The sequence below is a fragment of the Rhinichthys klamathensis genome, unplaced genomic scaffold (assembly GCF_029890125.1).
Source record: "Rhinichthys klamathensis goyatoka isolate OS25496 unplaced genomic scaffold, OSU_Roscu_1.1 h1tg000223l_1, whole genome shotgun sequence".
Classification (NCBI taxonomy): domain Eukaryota; kingdom Metazoa; phylum Chordata; class Actinopteri; order Cypriniformes; family Leuciscidae; genus Rhinichthys; species Rhinichthys klamathensis.
In genome coordinates, this window is record NW_026606747.1 from 1,849,736 (window position 1) to 1,869,534 (window position 19,799).

Sequence of the window (19,799 nt, forward strand, 5' to 3'; positions counted from 1 at the left end):
CATAACCGTATAGACTCATATCAGTATGTACAAACACAGCGTCAGTGGCAGCAGCGATAACAACTGTGAATATACGCCGTTAGATCAGAATAGCCAGTTGCACTGAAGGATACAGTGCAACATAACAACATAAACACATATTAGTATCAGAAGGAGTCTTCCATCCCTCTTGAGCACCACGAAATAGCGTCTGTGCACTTCCATTCTCAGAACGGGGCGTTTTGAGGCAAAGTCAGTGACGAACCCACGCCTGATTCCTGGTCCCGCCCACTGCCTACGGCGAAGATCCGGCTCAGTGGGGAGCCGTTTTTGGCGGGATGCTCAGTCGAACTTAGGCGGGATGAGGTGCCGACGAAGAGAGAGACCTCGACGAGTTCTAGAACGAGCAGCAATATTCAGTAGCCTTCGCGTTTCTCCGCCTCAGAAAAATGCTCAGTAACTGACTCCACGGCGTCACCAAAGAAGCCGGAGGGAGTGATTGGAGCCTTTCTTTTCCAGACAGATAAGCCGTGAAACTTGCATGGCTTGGACTGAAAGCTGACATCCGTGCCTAGAGGCGAACGGAAGGGCACAGATGCACGGCGATGGTCTCCTTGACGGGGGCGTGCGCACAGAGCCCTGGGCTTCCGCCTCGTCCCTTTAGATGCATGCGCGCGACTTTACCATGTGCTCGTGGATGTTGTGGAAGAACGGAGTCCTCCTCAAAGCAGCCTGGTTGATATACCAGACCTAGTTACTTTTTTTTAACGGAGCCTTCTGAGTCGAGTTCAGCGCGCGTCCGCGAAAATGACCGGTGCGTGGCGACAGCAGAGGAACATGAACTGCATGGCGGAGTGGGTGCACGCCGATTGGGGTGCAGCCCACGACTTCACCACGTGCTCACGTACGTCCGGGAAGAACTTTCTTGGTTTCTTCTCCTCAATTGCGGTCTGGCGGCGGCTCGACTGGAGGAACCACCAGTCCAGCTTACTTTCCACAGGCACGTCCGGAGTGTTCCAAGCGAGATCCAGCTCCGTGACGGCCTTGCCAAGGACCTTGACGAGCCCCTCCTGGAGGTCCGCAGGGCCCTCTTGGTCGGGCGGTCCATGACCGTAGGGCCCTCTTGGTCGGGCGGTCCTTGAGACGCACAGTCCTTTTCCGATGGCGAGAGCGGCATGGAGTCGTCTTCCCCGCCAGCTCCGAAGGAAATGAAGTTCGCGGCGTGGGCGGGCGGAAGCTTGCGTCAGCAAAGCTGACAGCGTCAAACTCGTCTTCGGGCGAGGGAGGGCCCACCACCGGCTCGCTGGCGGCAGTAGGCCACATCCCCGCTGGCACTGGCAGCTCGGGACAGTGGGCGCACGTGCTGTCCGTGAGTGGCGCCTCAGCGCGGGCGAGGCCCAGGCAGGTGACACAGTACTGGTGAAGGTCGGGTGGGTCAATGGCCCGCACATATCTGGCATGTAGCAGCCATCGGATGCGGAGAGGAAAACAGGGGGTGAGTAGTCCTCTATTGCAACTTCCACAATGACTTAAGATAAGACTTCTAGCGTGAAGATAAAACTTCTAGCGTGAAGAAAGAGATTCTGACCTAATAGGCTTTATGCCGAGCGTCATGTGACCAAACCGGAAAACAGGTCTCATTGCATCCGCTTGTCAGAGAAAGTGTTAACGGCCGTAAGAACTAACTACGATATCTATGGATTTTTAAGGTAATCAGCTAACCTACTAAGTTCACTTTGTTATTGGTGTTTTATGCTATTTAAATATCTAAACGTTAGTGTGAAGAAGAGAAATTAAAAAACTTTTAAATATCAGTCTGCACATGCGAGGGACATTGGTTATGCTCATTTTTGCTTGCTCCTTTTAAGTTATCTTGAGTAAAACCGCAAAAAAATTCATGAAGGACATACAAAAGACCTGAATCGGAAGCGATGTGATCTGTTTTCCGGCTTGGTCACGTGACGCTCGGCATAAAGCCTATTGTCGCGCCCATTCATTTTATACTGCCCGCGAACCTGTCAGTATTTGCATGCTTCTCGTCAATTGGCCAGCTGTCCCCAGCTAGCGTTAGCCCATAAGATTTCAGCGAAAGGCCATATATGTTATGCTGACGTAATGTTGAAGTTACCGCCTCGAAACGGAACTGCAGTTGTCAAGCCCCTCCTGAAAAAGAGCAATCTGGATAAGACCATCTTAAGCAACTATAGACCGATCTCAAATCTTCCTTTCATAGGCAAGATCATTGAAAAAGTTGTCTTCAATCAGCTGAACAAATTCTTAAGCTCGAATGGATACTTTGACAATTTACAATCTGGTTTCCGACCGCATCACAGCACAGAGCGCTCATAAAGATAATAAACAATATTCGCTTAAATACTGATACAGACAAATTATCAGTGCTGGTACTACTCGAGCTCAGTGCTGCATTTGACACTGTCGATCATAACATACTTCTTGACAGGCTGGAAAACTGGGTGGGGCTTTCTGGGATAGTCCTAAAATGGTTCAGGTCATATTTAGAAGGGAGAGGTTATTATGCGAGTATAGGAGACCATAAATCTGAGTGGACATCCATGAAATGCGGAGTCCCTCAAGGCTCAATTCTTGCGCTTCTCCTATTCAACCTGTATATGCTCCCAATGAGCCAAATAATGAGAAAGAACCAAATTGCTTACCACAGCTATGCAGACGACACACAGCTCTACAGACGACACACAGCTCTACTTAGCCCTATCGCCTAACGACTACAGCCCCATTGACTCCCTGTGCCAATGCATTGATGAAGTAAACAGTTGGATGTGCCAAAACTTTCTTCAGTTAAACAAAGACAAAACTGAAGTCATTGCGTTTGGAAACAAAGATGAAGTTCTCAAGGTGAGCGCATACCTTCACTCTAGGGGTCAAACAACTAAAAATCAAGTCAGGAATCTTGGTGTGTCTCTAAGTCAGACCTTAGTTTCAGTAGTCATGTCAAAGCAATAACTAAATCAGCATACTATCATCTGAAAAATATTGCAAGAATTAGATGCTTTGTTTCCAGTCAAAACTTAGAGAAACTTGTGCATGCTTTCATCACCAGCAGGGTGGATTATTGTAATGGACTCCTCACTGGCCTTCCTAAAAAGACCATAAGACAGTTGCAGCTCATACAGAACGCTGCTGCCAGGATTCTGAGCACTAGCAGGACCAGAAAATATGAACATATCACACCAGTCCTCAGGTCTTTACACTGGCGCCCAGTTACATTTAGGATTGATTTTTTAAGTATTATTACTGGAATATAAATCATTCAATGTGCTAGGACCTCAATATATTGCAGATATGCTCACTCAGATCATTAGCATCACATCAGCTAGAAATACCAAGGGTTCACTCTAAGGATGGCAAGTCTGCTTTTAGCTATTATGCCAGCCGCAGCTGGAACCAGCTTCCAGAAGAGATCAGATGTGCTCCTACAGTAGTCACATTCAACAGATTGATCTCATGAAATGGCGTATGTATGACACGCCAATTCGTATTTCCATTTTTGGATTGCTATCAACATGCATAATCGCTTTTCAGCGTGTTTATCAACCCCGTCTTCCCCTACCATCTTAGGAAAAAAAATATCGCTCCCCAGATGTAGATCTACATTTTGCTTCGTTTCGCTCGGACATTTAACGGCGTGTACATACACGCGGAATCACTCGGACATTTAACGGCGTAGACATACACGCAAAAGATGACGGTTCACGTGGATAGCTCAAAATGCGTATAGATAACACGCCACTTGACTTGAAAGTCAAGCACAATCTCTGTCTCGTGTGCGCGCTCGCTCTAGATTCCGGGAGTTTTAACTAATTTGCGGCATAACTAGTCGATCACGAGTGGCTCAACAGGTAGATATATAGATAAACTCATCTTCCAGGCATTTGACCGACCAGGTTGACACTTCAGCGTGTGAAATGGGGGGTGTGGCGTGTGAGCGTGTGAAACCAATCAAATGCGTGTGTCTCATGGCCAATGCGTGAGAGTTGGCAGCTCTGTGACGTAACATGCAGGTAGGCCCGCCCTCACTTTATACTGATTGGTCGATTGATAAGCTTAAATCTGATTGGCTAAAGAGTACGACTGATCTGTGTAGGAGGACAGCCCTGCCAGGAAAGTTAAAAAAAACACACAAATCCAGGGCGATTCACACGTGAATGACGATTTGCACATTCACATTCAAGGATAAACTCGTACATTTTAAACATTGAAAGGTTTTTGTGCACAGTTTTATATCTAAGAATTGTGTTTTGCATTTGTGAAATGTATTTTATGAATATGTCATTGTATTTTGCGCATGTGAATTGCTTTTTGTGAATTTTTTTTTTTCAAGCACGTGAATTTTTTTTGTGTGTACGTGAATTAGGTTCCATGCATGTGGAATTGTCCAATAGGTTGCAATAGGTTCCATGCATGTGTGAATCATGTTTTTTTGCGTGAATTATAATTGAGACTATTCTGCCTCCATATTTTAATATGAATTATAATTGAGACTATTCTGCCTCCACTGCCATCTGAATGGGCATATTCTCTTGTTTGATTTGATTTATAACATTTATTTTAATCAAAATGTTCCAAAAAAATAGAAATATCATGGCTGACCAGACAGGAAGGGAAGTAAAACTGTGGCATTTACTATTGGACCCAGACAGATTGCACAAAATAGGACAGAGCCAACATTTGATGCCAACAATTTTTGGTACAGTCACAGAAACTAGCCTTTCTTACAATCCTACTCTACAGGCACATGCATAGACAGAAGGGGTTGGTGTTGGTTTATAAAGAAAATAAATTGAAGTAAGTAAATTTGATTATATCTATCAATGCCAAATCCTGACTGGCAAGAGGAGGAGCTGGGGATGGAGGAGGGTAATCAGCTCCTGCGAAACGCGATAGCTGTTGATAATACTGAAGGAGCTTATATATGTATACAGTGATAGACCATACCTGTCAACACTCCCGTTTTTCCCGGGTTTCTCCCGTTTTTTAGCCCTATCTCCCGGACCCCTCCCGGTTTGTTATTTCTCCCGGGAAACTCCCGTAATTTGCATGGCCCAAACTCCTTTATGAATAATCGGACCAATATGTTTGTCTAATGTTGACCAGTTGCCAGATCTTGCATTAAATGCATTATATTCACACAATTAGGGGTGTAACGGTACATGTAATCGTATTGAACCGTTTCGATACAAGGCTTCCGGTTCGGTACGCATACAAACCGAACGATTCCTTGGACCATTTTTCCTGCCGACAAAATCCGCGCTGGCGCAACCACCACAACGTTGCGCAACATCAAATGGCAAACGTAATGAAAGCAGAACGAAACTGCGCTACTCATTATATTGTGCTTCACGGACCGTTTATCAGTGCAGTGCGAGCCGATCTTGATCAAGCGACACTGTCACTACACAGCGCTAAGAGATCCAGTGAAGAAAACATTTGAATTCGCCACTGAAGTAATAACATCGCTGCGAGATCTAGTGAGAAGCATTCAAATTTCTCCATTATTAACCGTAGATCTCTATTAGATCAAACAGCGCTGACGTGGAAACCAGGAGAAACATTGTGCCGTGAATGATCTAGTTATAGGCTATAAGTCCACAGATCAGCAACATTCACCATGGGTTTACTGTAGTAACACTAACTGTAACCATGGAAGTTTGGCTGGAATAGTGAAATGCTTTTAAGTACTTCACACATCTTTTCCCAGCACTTCAAAACTCAAATATTATCTAAATATTATATATATAAATATAGGCCTATATTTAAATGTTATTTTTAATGTGATGACCAAAACATTATTTGTTCATCCTTCAAAGATTACCCCCATTTATAAACCTGAACCTTTCAAGATGTAGGAAAACTCAAACTTATTTAAAAATATTTTTTCTTTGAATAAATAGGAAATTTCTCTGGCATTTCTTTCTTTTTGCTGTATCGAAAATGTACTGAACTGTTACACCCCTACACACAATCCACACATCATATACTATTTCAACCCGTTTGTATCTCAACCTGGCAACCTATACCCCAGTTGCCCAGTTGCGCAGTTGGCTTATTTAGACATCAGTCTGACAATAATTATACTTTTAAAATATCTGCATGGCACATTAATTCTGGGTATGATTGTAAAATAATATAATTTATCGTTTATGATTTATGTTTATTTGAGCTGTATTTTATTGTGATTGTTTTTTATTGTTTTATACAACACTCTTCACAAAAACATTGTTTACCATTGGCAAGGGAAAACACCATTAATTGCATAACCTTTGGTAACAGTATTTCATGACCAATGCTCACCTAACAAGTTAAATAACATTATTCTGTCACTAATTTATTCTGTTAAATTCATATTCAATCAGGGGTGCGTTTCCCGAAAGCATCGTTAGCCAACTATGGTCGCAAGTTCCGTCGTTACCAATAGAGTTCAATGGGATTTGCGACCAACTTGCGACCATAGTTGGCTAACAATGCTTTCGGGAAACGCACCCCTGTATAGTTCTGACAGCATGACGTGCTTTTACTTCATTGATTTACTCCTTTATTATCATCCAGTCATTATGCAGCTCTTTCTTTAAAGGTCTTCCAACATCTAAATAATGAATTAAATCAGCTCATCATAAGTTCACATGGGTGTCCTAGCAGTCCTAGAGTAACAACATGTATTGTGCACATGAACCCAACCTTAAATGCCACTTGGGTTGATATTTTGGAATAAAATGCAAAAAATTCAAACAAATGGCCATTTGGGTCACTTCATTTGAAATAGTATATGTATATAGAAGTCCATAAACTTACTTGTAAAGAATGTGGGCTCTTTCCCAGGCCAGGGTAGTGTGGAACTATGTGTAGGATGGGGTGCAGTCGGTCTCAAAGAAAGATTCTGTGAAATTCTGTCTCCAAACTGAGAGTCTAAAGGGTAAATCTCTCCTTTATTACTTTTAACCTCTGTGAAAAGCAAGAAAGAGTAGAATAGTGAGAAAGCAAATTTAGTTATTTTCTCTACTGCTGAAGCATTTACAAATGTGATAACAATTATGAGGTAAAAATTCCTGTCAGGTTTCTCAATCAAGCTGATGGATGGCAAGTTTTTTTTTTAAAGGCTTTTTGTGAGAGGTAAATGATTCAAATGTGCATTGCATTGTGAGCACAAAAACACTGGGGGAGGTGCCAGTGGCCTAAGCCACCTATTTAAATTAAGAGACTTTAAGGGATGTGCCTTGACCAGCAATAATTCTCTGGGGACACCTTACTATAAATAATTTATTCAAAAATAAAACAGATGAAATGAATTTCAATTGAATAGTTGAAATGTTAATAGAATAGAATAAAATGTTTTATTATGAACAGTGTTACGGGATGTAAAAGCTCATGGGAATGGCAGTCGATTACTTTGGTCGTTCTTGTTTTATGTTTCGGCCTTCTGTGTTTCTCATTACAGGCAGTACCAAATGGCTTGGCAACATGTGCGTGTGCCTGTTAAGTCCACAAGTCTGTATCTATTTGTCATTTTAGTTTTCTGAAGACTGCTCGCGAGCACACCTATATCCACACCTTATATCCGCCCTCTGTGCCCACACTGTAGCGATGTCCGAAGCAGACTTCTACCTAACAGTCTGTGGTGGCAATTTTAATGATATTCATTGATCTTTAGTTAAATATAGATGATTCAAAGAATGTCACATGTGTGTCTCTCACTTGTAGTGAGAGAGGATTCTGTTTATGTACCTGGGGAGGCAGAAGAGGGAGACACTCCAGAGAACAGACGAACAAGGACCTCTGACCTAGATGTCAGAAGGCCACTTAGTGCAGGGGAGCTTAGTGGGCCAACTAGTGACGTCTATGGAAAACTACTGGGAGGAAGGCTCTGGGGGGAAGAAGGCCTTGAAACTAAGATAAAAGCTAGTTCAGTCTGTCTGGGGGTGTGTCACTCTTCTGCACAGGGTAACAACTGTGTATTAGACTGCTCCTATTCTTGCAAGAATAAATACTTCTATTTTATATAATTTGACTCTGAGTGTCTCTTACGCAGTGATGTTTGTTTGAGATGAATTTTTGCCACAACAGTTTTGGTGTCAGAAGTGATATTCCTTGGACGTGCCTCCTGGACCTGAGATCGGACGGTGTTTGGCCACCTGGACTAAGTAAGTTCCAGCTCTACCTCGTAAACTTGAGAGAGAGGGGCCGACCGATATCAGGGCCGGGAGAATCGACCACTGGAATCTAAAGAACCCGCAGGTGGCAACAGAAGCATCTCTGGTAAGAGACAGTGTGACAGTCTGTTTTACTGCATTCCTGAATGGGACACACACTGCTTCAAGGGCGTGCAGTTAGTTGGAGCCCTTTGGAAGCTCACAGTGATCAAACTGCAAGGTGTCTGATGCTGTAGTTGAGGCTGACACACGAACCAACCAGATGACAGAGATTGTCTTGACTGTGGTCAGTAGGACCATTTAACACGTGACACATTTCTGATAATAATGTAGGGTTGAAAATAGATCAGTGTTTAAATGACGACAGTGACAATTTTTGGTCTGAGAAATAAGAGATAAAAAACAAGGTCAAAAGATTGAAGTCTTAAAGTGAATCCTTTTGTGACTCCAACAAATGTGAGTTGCAAAATATGTAAAGGTAATATAGAGAGACAGATCTCAAAGATGATTTATAATAACTGCAAAAGATGCAGAGTAGCCTTGTCAAAGTTAGTGTGAATCCTGATTGGAGACTGATAAACTCCTAGAAGAGAAAACTTTGAAGTCAGAGATTAAGCTATGGTAATTGAGATTGAGAAATGTGAAATGTTATTGAGAACTAGAATAATTACCATTATGTAAGAACAAATAAGCAGAAGCAGTAGGCTACTGAATTAACAGTTGCTAAATGTAAAATGTGTTGAAAGGCATCTGATTAAACAAACAGCTTGAAAAGTTGACCATGAAAGAACTAGAAGCTGATGTTTTGCTTTCAAAAGATAAGTTTGTTATGGGCTGTATTGAAACAGTTCGCTTATCTAAAATCTGATGTGTGCTGTGCCTGAAACAGCCAGTGCGACAGAGACTCAATCTGAGTGGAAATTTGTAATGTCTAAATTCCCTGAGATGGGCAAAAGACAAATATAAATAATATGTTTATTTGAAACCGTATGTAATTTCTGGCAAAGATGCCTTAAGCTGGGATAGAGTTAAAAGATGATAGATAAATGTTTGATGTTAGAAGTATATGAGAGAGCAGTGTACCATCCAATAGAGTCTCAGAGTCTCTCTCATTCAATGAGTCAGCTAAAAGCTGGTATCTGTGATAATAAGTAAAGCACAGTGTTTCAGTTGAAGATCATAGACACAGAGATGTTTTAAAATAAAACTGAATGACTTTAAAGAAGTATTTAAAACAATAATACAGATAGAGATGACATTTTGATTAGCTTATTTTAGGACCAGAAACTTCTTTGTCTCATTTAGTCTCCACCATTCAGGACCGATGGCTCCGGCTACAGATGAAGTACACTGAATGTACGGTTGTGATCTAAATTCACTGAGTATAATCCAAGTAGCTAGGTTGCTGCTTTTAAGATAGTTAATGGATTTAAGTGATTAAATACTGTTGTTATTGACCTGTCTCCCTGTGTGAACACTATTAGGCAATCTGAATGGCCCTGGTGACTCTTGAACGTGCCTTTCCTAAGCTCCAGAAAACAGCTGAGTTCTGTTGAAGAGAACTGATTGGGTGATTGGAAAGAGCGGTCACCAGTGGGCACGAGTGACCATCTCGATGACGGGTAAGACCTTCTTTGGCCAGACAGGGGGCAACCCAAGCCAGAGTGGATCACGTAAAGTCATTGGGCATCTCAAGATGGAGGTGTTTATGTGAGAAAGGTATGAGAGTGGAGCGGATGACTGTGAGGCCAGCAGCATCCTTTATCGTTAGGGCGGATGAGCTGTGAGGAGTTACAGGCAGTCTGACCCAGAAACGTGAGTGTTCCTCTATACCAATCACAAGAAACCGCATTAGTTGTATGGCTTGTTTTTTTTATTGTGACAAGCGTCTGCAAATATGCCGGGCAAAAAAAAACCCTGATGGAGATTATAGATAAAGGGCTAACAGGAGTGGGCTTTCAAGAGCCAGCTGAGGCCATGAAGTGATTCCCATTAGTTGTTGTGGAGACAGTAGCAAAACTTTTTATGTACTGGTTGCCTTATGGGCAAGGAAAATCATAGTGTTGATTTTGAACTAATAGGTCTATGACATAGTTTTAACTCTTGAAGGTCGTTAGACATGGTGGTGGCTAAAGATGAAGACAGCTTTTGATTTAAGGAAAGTCTGGATGACAAAGGTGAATGGTCAAAGGTTATTGTAATGAATACAAATTTTGTCTAAGTTACAGCCTTAGGAGGCTGGTGGAAAAATGATTTGTTTATAGTGAGAGAGACTGCCTGAGTTGGAGGAAGGGATGGTAACTGTGTCTGTCTTTCTGTTATCGGCCTGCTAGAGCAAGCTGAAGCAAAATAATGATAATGAAACAAAACAACCCAGCTGACTTGTCTAAAAATCAAATGAATAATGAACAAGACGTGCTTTGAAAGTGGTTAAGATACCATGTAAAATTAGGTAGAAGCTACAGGAAAAATGGAAAGGTTAAAATCTTATTTAAAATTTAAATCTTTTAGCAATAATATAAAGAAAAGTGAACATTGAGAATGAGCAGTTAACATATGTGTGTCTAGTACGAGTGTGTGTGATGGTGACAGCACTTTATGTCTTGTATGTATTAGTTTGGGGCACTAATATTCCGCCTGAATGGTGTGTATATTGCGTCATTAACCTCTGGAATGAGTTTATCATTACAGATGGGTTAAGGCAAATGACAAATTTTAAAGAAGCTGATAATTCTGATGAAAAGACAATACAGAACATGGGACAAGCTTTAAGTTGATTGGCCATCAAGCTCTGTCTGGTAGTAATACTTTTGTCATACATAATGTAGATTTGAAGATCAGTTTAAGTAAATTGGAATTGTGTAGTTGTAGATCACCATCTGGCATGGGCTGAGATAAATGAAAATGTTGAAGATTTGAGGGAAACAATAAAGTGACATATTGGCTAAGTCAACATGAAATTATCAAGAAAGCCCCTCACATTTATGATTATTGTGAACAAAGGGGGAGAAATGATTGACTGACATTGACCAAGTCTGCACAGCACGACCTGACCTGATAGGGAAAATTGATGACTTTGGAAATGTTTGTAGATGACTGACTTGAGAGACCAAACAACAGGCCTGAAAAGCAAGATTCGCTGTGAGACTGAGGGCCGTTGCCTTTCAAATACTTCGAGAAGAAGGTGAGATTGTGGCTTTAAGTGAAGAATGTAATATTTTTGGTTTCAGAGGCAGAGAAATTTGTCTGAAGGACAACGTTTGGGTTAGTGTTGATGGCAAACTTTATAAAAAACACTATGTTAAATGTTATGTTAAATTGATGCTCGAGTTGTGTCGTGCATCAAGAGGGAGATGGTATAACAATTGCCAAATATGGTTTATTAAGGGGTTCACAGTTGCTGAATAAATGTTGGGAGAACACTAGGGGTAATTTGATAAAAGCCCTGAAAGAAGCCATTTTTTCTGCCTAACAAAATTGATGTCTGTGAGTGTGCACACACCAATAACAAAGATTGTTTCAACAGGAAACGCCAGGGCATCGAAGGACACGGGAGAACAGTAGACAAAAGAAACTACGTACTTTACTATCTGACAATAACCTCGAAATTTGTTTCTCTTTACAGAGAGCATGCAGGATTGGGAGACAGGGCAAAATGTGCCAATAAAATAATGGTTATGGATGAATTTGGCTAACTATCCTGGCCTGGGTTATTATTGTGGCAGAAAGGTGCTACACCTGCGCAGCGCATAACTTAAAATTTTCCTTTTACAGAATGTCAGGATGGATTGGATCAAACAGAACTAATTCTGTTCCAAATGTATAAATATTGTGTGGACATGAGCAAAGTGGGTTGAGTGTTTTTCAGGGTAAAAGGACCCCGAGTGCTATTAAGTGAGCAAGAAATTATCCGGTGATAATATGTTTCAGGTTGTTGATTCCACAGGTCACACCAAAGGGGACGAGCTGCTAGACAAGCGGTCACTAACAAAATACTTAAGGTCTCCATTCACAGGTGACAGTTCACTCCAGTGGGGGTGCGGTCGTGATATAAGGGAAAACCTTATAAGGATCAGAAAATGGTTGGAGAGTGTGACACCTGGGTCCAAGCCTCTCACCTACACCAACAGGCCACAACCATCCCATAGTCCATGGGGCGAACGAGATGATCAACACGCCTGGAGGAGGATGTGAACCAACTAATGGTTTAAGAATGTGGTTTTGTGATTATTTTGAGGATTTGATTTGATTAAATCAAAATAGAGCTTAGTATTGATATACAGTAGATCAAAAGATTTGATTGGTTACTTATTCATTAGGAAAAATTTAAGGAAAATGTTTTTGGGAAGAGAAGATCTATTAATTAATGTAAATTGTAGGGATAATTGTTGAAGCTTATTAAGTAGAACCACAGCATGTTTTGGATTAAAAGTTAAAGGTAAAAGAACACGGAACGTCCGTGGGGCGAACGAGATGATCAACACAACTGATGGTTTAAGTTTAACAGAAGAATCTGTTTTTGTGATGATTTTGTTTGATTGAATCAAACTAGGTATTGATTTGATTGTAAATGTAGAAAATATATTGATTGTGTCTGTAATGGAAATATTAGAGTTAATATTGAACAACTGCATTGGTTAGAAGAATGGATAAAATTATAAGACTTCTCTGGTTAGATTTTGTTAAATATGGCATTAAATAGAGCTTACTAAATTGAATTAGAAGTGAACAAAATATGGTTAGGAAAACCGAGGTGAAATATGGAGATGGGCGTAGATTAATGGAAAAGGCTTAATGATAGGAGTTAGGATTGTTATTCTAATAATTTTGTTATTCATGGGGGAATATGATTACAGTGACAGGTGAAACATGCTGTCTGTTCAATTGGTGAAAATGACAGTCTATCCCAAGGATGAACAAAATTATGTGACGATACAGGTAGCGGGAGCTACAGTGAGATATGTGTTAAATGTATGTTCTGTTTGTTTTTCTTCTATTTGTTTATTTTCTGAGAAAGATTAAGGGCAAAAGATTTAAAGAGGGTTAAAAGCAGCAGTCATCCGTGTTACGAGATGGCGTACAAAGATAGGGTTTGAAACTGAGTGATTTTTATTATACTTTTATCTGTTTGTTTCCTTACTATGTTATAACTACCTTTTTCCTTACTGGTGTGACTGAGGGTCTGTTTACAGGAGTGCAGGAACAGTGATTTCTCGCTTAGCCCGGCACCGTAAACATGTTTACTTGCTTGCTAAAATATTACGGGGCCTTTCCCCCACAAAAACAGCCTTATGCTTCTTCATTCTAAACTTTTCTTCACAGGTTCAAGGAGAGTGATCATTTATGGAAAAATCAAAGATGAAAAGTATAAGTGTGATGATATGACTTAAAATTTGTCTTATTGTTTATTATTGTGATTATGGGTAATCAGAATGATAAAAAGTGAGGAGTTGTGGTGGCAATTTTAATGATATTCATTTATCTTTAGTTAAATATAGATGATTCAAAGAATGTCACATGTGTGTCTCTCACTTGTAGTGAGAGAGGATTCTGTTTATGTACCTGGGGAGGCAGAAGAGGGAGACACTCCAGAGAACAGACGAACAAGGACCTCTGACCTAGATGTCAGAAGGCCACTTAGTGCAGGGGAGCTTAGTGGGCCAACTAGTGACGTCTATGGAAAACTACTGGGAGGAAGGCTCTGGGGGGAAGAAGGCCTTGAAACTAAGATAAAAGCTAGTTCAGTCTGTCTGGGGGTGTGTCACTCTTCTGCACAGGGTAACAACTGTGTATTAGACTGCTCCTATTCTTGCAAGAATAAATACTTCTATTTTATATAATTTGACTCTGAGTGTCTCTTACGCAGTGATGTTTGTTTGAGATGAATTTTTGCCACAACAAGTCGAATCATCGTTATGCCACGAAAGTGTGGACTCAGAGGAAGATTGTGAGGGCTTAGGGATTCATTTGGGATGGGCCACAGTTGCTAAGGTTCACTCACGTGTCTGAGTTTTAATTTTATTCTTAAAGCGAGTTCCTAGAGTTTCACACTATAAATGTATATATTCACGCTATAAACTAGAATAACATCTCTTGTGCCTTAATTTCAAAGGCAACATAAGTAATTTTCAAATAACTAAAATAACTTCAAAACAATAATAAAACAGATGTATTATACGCTGTATATTTTATAATCGCTAGGTGTCAATACACTCTCTGGCTTGGCTGTTAGTGCCGCTGGCTTGCTATTTGCTCCAAACAACTGCGCCTTTGATGCAAGTTTACAATAACGATAAGAGCGCAGCAAGTCAACAGCATTGAAGCATGTAAAAATGTTTTACAGACAAGAAGCAGTGAGTTTTTGTTCTTTTTCCTAGTGTAGTTTGGGGATTCCCCCTGGTGGAGAATGGGAATAATTTCCCCATGGATTCAGCTGTGTCAGATACCGGCTGGTTAATCATTATCATGATTACACTTATAATAAAAGCAAGGTGCACGGGTAGCTGAGCTTGTGTTTAGCCATGTCTAGGTTTCCATTTTCTGCCTTTCCCTGATGGAGTCGTGTAGTTTGGGTTAAATTACACACTAGCATTATTGTCGTTTGATTATTATTATCAGTCTAATAGGCTGCATTCCCACTAATTTGCAAATATATTTTGACATAGCAGACGTTTTGACGGTCGTTCTGAATCGTCGAAGAAGGGAACGCTATACATTGGAAAATAAATTTTTTTCTGCCGCCAATACTATTAATTTTGCTGTGCGTTCCCACGCAGCACGCACACGTCATGAGCAAGAGTCCGGATAGCGGTGCCGGGAGAAGGAGAGACTGTCAATTGCCATCCAATCACGAATCACCATTGGCATCTTTCCATCTTTGTTCACAGCCAATCAAAAAAGCCTGATCCCATCATCTCCGTTTCCCAGCTTCCAATTACTATGATCCATTTCCAAATTTTTTTTTATACGTATGCATCAATCACGTATCAGTATGTGTATCTTTACCTCACAGTTTACAGCCAATCAATAAAGTCCATTTCCGTAATCTCCGTCTCCTTGCTTTTGTTGATAACCAATCACTATCCTTCATTCCCAAAAACTTTCCATCTACCTGACGGGGCATCGCCAGAGGTTAAGTGGTTTCCAGCGGTTTTGAAAAAAAAGTTGAAACTTTACAGGTGTCAAAGTACTGGGTTTACTTTGGATTTCACGTTACTACATCGAGGTAAGAAACCGACGATGTTGTTATATTTAGTTAAGTGACTTGCACTAGTTAGCTAACTTATTACGTGTACAAGAACGTCTTGTTTATGCAGCAGATGTCAAGGGTAGCGGCCAGTTTCATTATTTTTAATGAATGTTTACAGTTTTACATGTTTATATCAATATAATTACTATCGTGCACAATGTATGTTATTACGTTGTTATGCTTACATTAAGTTGGCTAAAAATAGCTAGCCTATCATATAGATTACCCCGTACCGCTATATGGCTGAATTATGCTTTTAACTACTCTACTGAATAGTCATAAACTTTGTATTTTGCCACACGCTATCTTTTATTGGAAGATGGCTTCCAAGCACAAGAAGCACAGGGCTATGGGTGAGGGTGAATGGATGACCCGCCTGCGCAGATTTGCCACACAGGCGGTCTGGCCTTCTGAGGAAGGAAACAGACCGGCACCACGCCAGAAGAAATGGCATGACCTGTATCAGAAGGTAAACTTGGGCATGTATATAAACACAGGAAAGCTATGTCATATATAGAGGGAGCAGATAGTTATGATTCACTGTCATATGTTACAGATTGAGACGTGTCCACTGCAACACAGGGGGCAAATGTCTCTGTTTGGGGAGACACAGGCATGTGACTGTGGTTTCCATACAAAAAAGGTATAAGAAGTGTTTCATAAAACTGTAATGTGTTGATGGTGTATTGTGTATTTTTGAATTTAATTTCCTTTTCTGTGAAACTGTAGCCTTCCAGTTTGGCCCCTGTGGCCCCTGTGTCATCCACACCATCCACGTCACCACCTGTAACACCAGGGCAGTCAGGAACAACATCTGGAAAGGCACCTTTAAAGCCTACTTTAACTTTGGCATCGGTAAATGCATGTCTTTGCAGATATTTATGTTATCATATGTTATAGCATTTTAAAATGCTTCACATAATGTTACTAATTTCTTTTTGTCAGTTTACAAAGCCACGGTATGGTGGGGCCCATGGTGCAGCTTTAAAGCCAAACCTAGGTGTGGCAAGGACACATGCAACCAAGGTATATAGTCAAGAAAATGAAATTTCATTCCATAAAGATATGCTGAGTTTATCTAATCATTGTTACTGCAATACCTGATAATGATATATTATTTCATTCAATATTGTAAACTGTGTTCTCTTAATCTTGCAGCCTATTAGCACTTCTGCATTGTCCAGCCCTGCATCTAGGACACCATCTCCTGCTCGCAGTCCCAGGCTGTATATTCAGACCGTCTCCCCCCTGTCTCTTCCTCCTTCTTCTGTGTCTGAAGCCACCTGTGCTCCAGGAGCTGCTTCTAGAGTTGTGAGAAACTCTTTCATTTAATCGTTTTCTTCACACTAATATTGTTGGATCACATAAATATGCTACATTTTGAACAAACATTCCTCATAAGTGGCTTGCAATCATATCTACTGTATGTGTTTGCCTTTTTTAATACATTAGGAAGTGTCAGCCGCTGCCTCCTCTGGGACGTCCTCTGCTCCTCTCACCCCTGTGATCAGCTCCACCTGTGTTCCCTCTGCTGCTCCATCTGTGGCTGGATCCTCTGTTCAACCTGCCGAGGATAGGGTGACCGCTCCAGGTTCAGAGTCTGGATGGCTTCCCGCAAAGTTGATGAAAACCATACCACCACAGGATCAGAAATGGATTTCAGCAGCTTTGTGGAAGCAACATCGGCTTCGTACTGACCTGAAGCTGTGGTATGATCCACCAGAGCCAGCTCTGATCTATCACCAAGGCCCCGCTCCAGAGCGCTTCTTTACACACCGGCTTCTACTGTGGATGCCATACCACCTCTGGAAGGTCAGGCTGTCCTGTCCTGTGTGTGGGAGACAGCTCACAGGCTATGGGGCACACAAGAGAGCCCGTCAGGTTCTGGATGTGGACCAGTACTACCTTATGATCACGGAGACTCTCTGGTGCAGTGGGTGCAAAACGGCCTTAATTTCCACCAGCAAGGCCATCTTGGACCAGCTGGACTTAACCCACAGACTGGAATTTAGGCTGATCCTAACTCGAAAGTGAGTATACTGAGATTACTTAGCTTGTGTAAAAAATGTTTGTCATTTAAAACACAATTGAGATGAGCTGGTTTTAATGTTTGTGTCTTTCTGTCTCTCTTTCCCTTTGTTTTATTCAGGTATGCCTGTGACATGCGGGTCATAAGGTTCCTGAGGGAGAGGGCCCTGGGCAACAGCCCCTCTCGCTTAGTGAGGCAGCTGCGGGAGAACCACAGCGAGGAGTGGCTGAAGCGTCTTTGCCGATACCTTGGTGCCTGCTCAGACTTCATCTCCCAGCCAAGCCTGCTCCCTGTGAGGTTTCAGGAGCCACCTGAGCCCGAAACTATCCCCTCCCACAGGTGGATGCTGGCTGTTTATGGGCGAGATATCTTGTGCAGGATTGACCACATTAAAGCCAGCATAACATCCACATATGGCTGCATCCTGAAGATGGACTCAACCAAAAAGGTAACTATTTTTACATTTCAATCAAAAGAATTGAAAATACACCATTCAGGGCTCGAATTTCGGTGCGGGATTGCGGGTATTGCGCATAATTCTAATCATTCCCGCAGGTCTCCCATTTATAATGCGGGAAATTCCCGCAATCGTAATCCACACAGATAATAAAATCAAATCATTCTTTTAACAACTATCTTCCAGACGCAATTTCACAAACAGCTTGAGTGTTCAGCAGTGCCGCGCGTCTTCTATCTCTTCTCTCATAATGTGTTGTGCAAGGCAGGCATCAAGCGCTGCGGCGATAATACACACTCGCGTTTTGGAGTCGGGACCATAGACTGTAAGGTCGGGACATGACGGAATATTCACTTGCACAATCGGGCCAGCAGTGCATCGTGACTGAAGTCTTTTTAAGTCTTACCAGTTTAAACATTCAAGCGATTTTAAACCAATCAGTGCTCGCGCGCTCTCTGAGAGATTATTTTCTATGCGCACATTCATAGAAAATCCGCCTCAAAAACAGCTGGCCAGTAACTATTTTTCGCGGATTATATTGCTTTAAAAAATTGTCAATTTCGGTCTTTGTGAGTAGGCTATACTCTAAATATAGTCGGTTTTGTCTTTAATAAGCATAAAACGCATGCCAGTATAATGAACACAGGATCCGTGCACTAGCTCTTAAAGTGATGGAAGCCATATGTGTCTGTCATTCATTTTGTTGTCAAAACAACAAAAGATGGCTTTAAGTTAAAGTGCGTATGTCAGGTTAAATTTGTAATTATGATTAACACAAAATAGTTAGGGGAAATACACGTTTGACAAGTTGTTGTATTGTTTTGTATGATTTTCGATACCTAAGGGCAGAATATAAGATGAAAAAGTTCGTTATTTTCAGTACTCACTTAAAACTGCTCCTCCGCCCAAACGGATCGCTTGACGTCATAAGAGGGAGACGTCTCCCAGGGCGCTGAGAAAGTGTGTTTGTGAACCACCTACGCCGCCTCTGGTCCATCCTCTGCCACAACCACCTACGCCGCCTCTGGTCCATCCTCTGCCACAACCACCTACGCCGCCTCTGGTCCATCCACCATGACCACCCACGCCGCCTCTGGTCCATCCACCATGACCACCCACAGCGCCTCTGGTCCATCCGCCACAACCACCCACACCGCCTCTGGTCCATCCACCATGACCACCCACGCCGCCTCTGGTCCATCTGCCATGATCACCCACACCGCCTCTGGTCCATCTGCCATGACCACCTACCCCTCTATCCCTCCTCTCCCGACCACTCTCACTGTCTCTGTTGCTGCAGCCACTGCTCCTCCAGCAGTGCAACCAGTGCCTGAGCAACCGCTGGTAAGACTTTTTGTGACAAGTACATTGTGATGGTTGTGTTGTTCTTCTGCCTGTGATATTGTATCTTTTTAACATTGATTTACTCTTATATTTTACCAGGCTGTGGATGAGCGCAGTGTACCAGGGATAGAGAGATTGGACAGCCTGGCAGGCTACTTGGTGGGGCTTAGGGTGGAAACTGGGCAAACTCTGAGCCACCAGCAGGCCAGTACCATCATTGCCCTATGGCAAAGCCTGCTTCCGTATGACCAGCAGAGAGTGGCGTACGCTGCCCGGCACCAGGTGCGTCTTACAACAGGACGCTTCAGGTGCTCAAAAACCAAGCCTGAATTCACGCCTGGTGTGGACAGCATGACCCGTTGGCCCGTTTGTGTTTTTGTGTCCAGCTCCAGTTCCTGCCGTCCGGCAGATTGCTCCTGCTGGCCCCATTCCCTCCCCACCACCTGCTCGGAGGCCCTACGTCCGCACTGTGGACAAAAACAAGTGCAGTCTGTGCCACCAGCCCCGCAACAAAGATACTGGCCACAGCCAGTATTATGGCCACATTTACTGTCCCCA

General features: G+C 42.2%; 1 protein-coding gene across 1 annotated transcript in view; it reads right to left on the minus strand.

Annotated features, from left to right (window-relative positions):
- Nucleotides 1-15,285, minus strand: part of mfrp (membrane frizzled-related protein) — a 118,573-nt gene extending 103,288 nt beyond the window's left edge. Inside the window, exons 1-2 of the mRNA XM_056264626.1 lie at nt 15,243-15,285; nt 6,808-6,957 (exon numbers count right to left, since the gene is read on the minus strand). Of these exons, the coding sequence (XP_056120601.1) occupies nt 6,808-6,957; nt 15,243-15,285 (193 nt within the window). The remainder of the gene's footprint in view (nt 1-6,807; nt 6,958-15,242) is intronic.
- Between the last annotated feature and the right edge of the window lie 4,514 nt (nt 15,286-19,799).